The sequence below is a fragment of the Poromitra crassiceps genome (assembly GCF_964638095.1).
Source record: "Poromitra crassiceps genome assembly, chromosome: 20".
Taxonomy (NCBI): domain Eukaryota; kingdom Metazoa; phylum Chordata; class Actinopteri; order Beryciformes; family Melamphaidae; genus Poromitra; species Poromitra crassiceps.
Genome location: NC_139637.1, coordinates 9,657,574 through 9,662,573, shown reverse-complemented (window position 1 = coordinate 9,662,573; position 5,000 = coordinate 9,657,574). Strand labels below are relative to the sequence as shown.

At 45.6% G+C, this 5,000-nt stretch overlaps 1 protein-coding gene across 1 annotated transcript in view; it reads left to right on the top strand.

Annotated features, from left to right (window-relative positions):
* sema3b (sema domain, immunoglobulin domain (Ig), short basic domain, secreted, (semaphorin) 3B) overlaps positions 1 to 5,000 on the top strand; it is a gene marked incomplete at its 3' end in the record, with an annotated part of 101,655 nt that overhangs the window by 63,855 nt on the left and 32,800 nt on the right. The window contains exon 3 of the mRNA XM_083656399.1: positions 4,992 to 5,000. This exon is cut by the window's right edge and continues 149 nt beyond it. Coding sequence (XP_083512525.1) covers positions 4,992 to 5,000 — 9 coding nt within the window. The remainder of the gene's footprint in view (positions 1 to 4,991) is intronic.

Sequence of the window (5,000 nt, the reverse complement as noted above, 5' to 3'; positions counted from 1 at the left end):
TTAAGTTTACAAACACAAGTTGATCTGTCCTGGGCACAGGTTTCCAGCAGAATCTGTTCTTGCCAGTTTGGAAAGGCTTCTGACACAGCAAAGGACACTCAATGTTTCCATTGAAACCAATAGAGATTCATTGCTTTTAGATGGAGTGCAGAGATCGTTTATAGGAGTGACCTGTTCAGCGGTTGGCCGGCCGACCGTACTCGCATTAATTATTGTGCTCGCTGAAAGCAACGCACAATCTATAAACTCCTTTTATCGATCTGCCAAAATTTTGGGACGTAATAACTGCCACATTTTTCACAGCACATAGACATGCAGGGTCATCCCTATGTTCCCCGGGTCCTATGTTCCCCCGGGTCCTATGTTCCCCGTTTTTGTGGGACCGGGGAACATAGAACCCCCGCTATGTTCCCTGGGAGAGGTTAGGTTTTGGGTTAGGGTCTGGGGGAGGTTAGGTTTAGGCGTGGGGGGTGGGAGAGGTTAGGTTTTGGGTTAGGGTCTGGGGGAGGTTAGGTTTAGGGTTAGTGAAAAACGGGGAATATAGAACCCGGGGAACATAGAACCCGGGGAACATAGATATGATCCCAGACATGCCCTACCTCCAAACGTGCAGCTCATTGATGAAGGACTTGTTATGATTTTGCCAAGGGCTTCATCAAGTGGTCTGGGTGGTATTCGTGATTAAGCGCCATTTTTCCCCCCATTGACTTGAATGGGATTTAGAAAAATCTTGCATTTGATTAGCTGTAGCTCAGAAACCAAACCACCCAGAGCAGCAACTGGTCAAAAGCCTCATGACTAGGCTTGCCGCGATATTAGATGTTACCGGTGTTACACGGTGGTGAGGCATACACCGACTACATAACATGCCCACCGGTAACACCTTCAACTCCACCCGCTCGTGACAGGCTCAGCTGCGCTGGTGTATATTACAAGCGCTCCCTCTATCCTGGCTGTCTGAGTGCATCATATCTATGGTTAAGACAGACCAGCAGGTAACGATAGTTGTACATGTTGTGAACACAATCCCCCCTCATACACATGTAGGTAAGACCTTTATCTAAGCCTGTGTGTATTCTCTTGCCACTGCCATTTCTGGAAATGTGGTTTTAACAGAGCTAAATCTCCGCTAGCATTGATGCTAATAGGTTAGCTAAACCTCCGCTAACATTGATGGTAATAGTTAGCATTGATGACTTAGCTGTGATAAAAGCACATGCTGATGCTACTCAGCTATCGTCATTGCCTGGCTTACTGGTCATGTTAATCCCATGGCCAGAAGAAATCCCCAGATTTGTGGCTAATGACGTTAGTTTCTTTTCTCCAGGAGGAGAGTCTGTCTGTCCCCAGTGTTTAAAGGGGGACTAACCCCCTAGATATGTATTAGAACAGTGATTTGAAAATACCTATGGAAAAAACCAAGAAATGACATATGCTCTTGTCTATACTGGACTCTTTGGCTGTGTTGAAGTCCAGATTTTTTTTCGGAAATCGACGCCATTACAGTTTGCCTATTGCCTCAAAAATAATTTATTTGAGAGGGGCCATATCTGTATAAATATCAACAATTAGCCAACGCTGGTGGCCTGTATGGAAAGAGCTTTGCTCAAAATGGTTGAAAGTTATATCAATTTGGTAATTCAGTGGCGAACTAGAAATTTAATTATTTTTCTGCATTTAACTCTATGGAAACTACTCAAACTACGTTACGGGAGCAAAGTGACATGGGCTCGTTAACAGCAGCACACCCACAATAGGACAAACCTCTCGCTCTGGGGTAACACAATGCGAGATTTCTCCACGTAATTCCCTCGTCTAACTAGAGATAAACCGCGCAATGAAATCCGTTTTTAATTTGCGTTTTGGGGGTTTTCGTGATTCTTGATGAAATTTACAGCACCTATGATTTTTCCTCATAGGGCGCAGAGCAGGACAGAGCTCTTCTCCTCCTCGGAGCACACACACACAGACAGAGCCAGTTGCTCTGCTCTGCTGACTGAAAGCCCCCGCCACTGCTGCTGTGTGCAGTGTGCGCGCGCCCCGCGGGTGCATGAGCGAGCAGAGCAGACTCTCCCGTTTGACTGGCCGAGAGAAAGTGCTTCCAATGAGAGAGCACTGGAGAAAGTGCTCCAGACAGCAAAACACACACACAGCGAGTCAACCCCCCCCCCCCCCCCCGTTGCTTGTACACAGTGACGATATTACAGCAGCCGATGTGTTTAGACCAGCTTTGTCACGTTGTCACGTCGTAGTATAGCGTTATATTTTACATGTGCGCTAAACTGCGACGCTATTTGTTTGCGGAAATATCAGACTGCTCTCTGCTCTCAGAGCACAGAGAGCCCAGCTGCTGCTGCGCGCGGCCGCACGCCCCCGGAGCTTGAGGCTCGTCCATGAGGTTACAGTACGACTCTCTCCTGCCCGCTCCCACCTGCCTGGGCTTGAGACAGTGCTTCCAACTCGGACTGATAATATAAACATCATCATTCGAGCTTATTCAGGTAAGATATTAATAAAGTAGTGACACATTCAGCGGGAAACTAACTATAATTAAGACATGTGCCAACTTTGACAACGTTTGGTTCAGTATTTTAAGAGCAAACTTCAATAAGAATAGGCTTGGAGTTCTGAGGAGCCGAAAGGGTACAGAGGGGGTAGGGGAGTAATTATCTTGAAATCCCATAGTCTTTGGGGACAACCTGACGTCAGGTTGTACCAAATCTCCCATTCATTTGAGAGAAAAAAAAAAAGCAGTGTTCGACCCGTAGAGGGCGCTTATGCCAGTTATGCTGCTGAAAAATGATACAAATGGTAAAATGGCAACAGTTTGGTGTCAAATGTGGAAATTCTGACCAGAATTCTTCACACATCACCCCCAAAGTCATATATATTGGTTAAAAGCTGAAAAAAAGTGTTTTGGAGGTTAGTTCTCCTTTATGTGAGGCTGACAGACAGGAGATCTGTATCCAGTGTTTAATGTTATGTGAGGTTGACAGACAGGAGATCTGTATCCAGTGTTTAATGTTATGTGAGGCTGACAGACAGGAGATCTGTATCCAGTGTTTAATGTTATGTGAGGTTGACAGACAGGAGATCTGTCCTCAGTGTTTAATGTTATGTGAGGTTGACAGACAGGAGATCTGTCCCCAGTGTTTAATGTTATGTGAGGCTGACAGACAGGAGATCTGTCCTCAGTGTTTAATGTTATGTGAGGCTGACAGACAGGAGATCTGTCCTCAGTGTTTAATGTTATGTGAGGCTGACAGACAGGAGATCTGTCTCCAGTGTTTAATGTTATGTGAGGCTGACAGACAGGAGATCTGTCCCCAGTGTTTAATGTTATGTGAGGTTGACAGACAGGAGATCTGTCCTCAGTGTTTAATGTTATGTGAGGCTGACAGACAGGAGATCTGTCCTCAGTGTTTAATGTTATGTGAGGCTGACAGACAGGAGATCTGTCCTCAGTGTTTAATGTTATGTGAGGCTGACAGACAGGAGATCTGTCCCCAGTGTTTAATGTTATGTGAGGCTGACAGACAGGAGATCTGTCCCCAGTGTTTAATGTTATGTGAGGCTGACAGACAGGAGATCTGTCCTCAGTGTTTAATGTTATGTGAGGCTGACAGACAGGAGATCTGTCTCCAGTGTTTAACGTTATGTGAGGCTGACAGACAGATCTGTCCTCAGTGTTTAATGTTATGTGAGGCTGACAGACAGGAGATCTGTCTCCAGTGTTTAATGTTATGTGAGGCTGACAGACAGGAGATCTGTCCTCAGTGTTTAATGTTATGTGAGGCTGACAGACAGGAGATCTGTCTCCAGTGTTTAATGTTATGTGAGACTGACAGACAGGAGATCTGTCCTCAGTGTTTAATGTTATGTGAGGCTGACAGACAGGAGATCTGTCTCCAGTGTTTAATGTTATGTGAGACTGACAGACAGGAGATCTGTCTCCAGTGTTTAATGTTATGTGAGACTGACAGACAGGAGATCTGTCCTCAGTGTTTAATGTTATGTGAGGCTGACAGACAGGAGATCTGTCCTCAGTGTTTAATGTTATGTGAGACTGACAGACAGATCTGTCCTCAGTGTTTAATGTTATGTGAGACTGACAGACAGATCTGTCCTCAGTGTTTAATGTTATGTGAGACTGACAGACAGGAGATCTGTCTCCAGTGTTTAATGTTATGTGAGACTGACAGACAGGAGATCTGTCCTCAGTGTTTAATGTTATGTGAGACTGACAGACAGATCTGTCCTCAGTGTTTAATGTTATGTGAGACTGACAGACAGGAGATCTGTCCTCAGTGTTTAATGTTATGTGAGGCTGACAGACAGGAGATCTGTCTCCAGTGTTTAATGTTATGTGAGGCTGACAGACAGGAGATCTGTCCTCAGTGTTTAATGTTATGTGAGACTGACAGACAGGAGATCTGTCCTCAGTGTTTAATGTTATGTGAGGCTGACAGACAGGAGATCTGTCTCCAGTGTTTAATGTTATGTGAGGCTGACAGACAGGAGATCTGTCTCCAGTGTTTAATGTTATGTGAGGCTGACAGACAGATCTGTCCTCAGTGTTTAATGTTATGTGAGGCTGACAGACAGGAGATCTGTCTCCAGTGTTTAATGTTATGTGAGGCTGACAGACAGGAGATCTGTCCTCAGTGTTTAATGTTATGTGAGACTGACAGACAGGAGATCTGTCCTCAGTGTTTAATGTTATGTGAGGCTCACAACAGCGCGCAGCAGCAGGGATGGGAGGGGCTGACTGACTGGGGGAGAAACATGGGGTAGAAAGGACTGTGTGCAAAGTAGCCTAATTTATAGGCCGACAAACGTAACCGCTCCAAACTATTCTCTGTGGTTAACCTGACAACCCTACAACGCTTGCATTGGTGACTCTGTGTGTGCGTGTGTGTGTGTGTGTGTGTGTGTGTGTGTGTGTGCGTGCGTGCGTGTGTGTTCGTGTGTGTGTGTGTGTGTGTGTGCAGAGCTGCAGC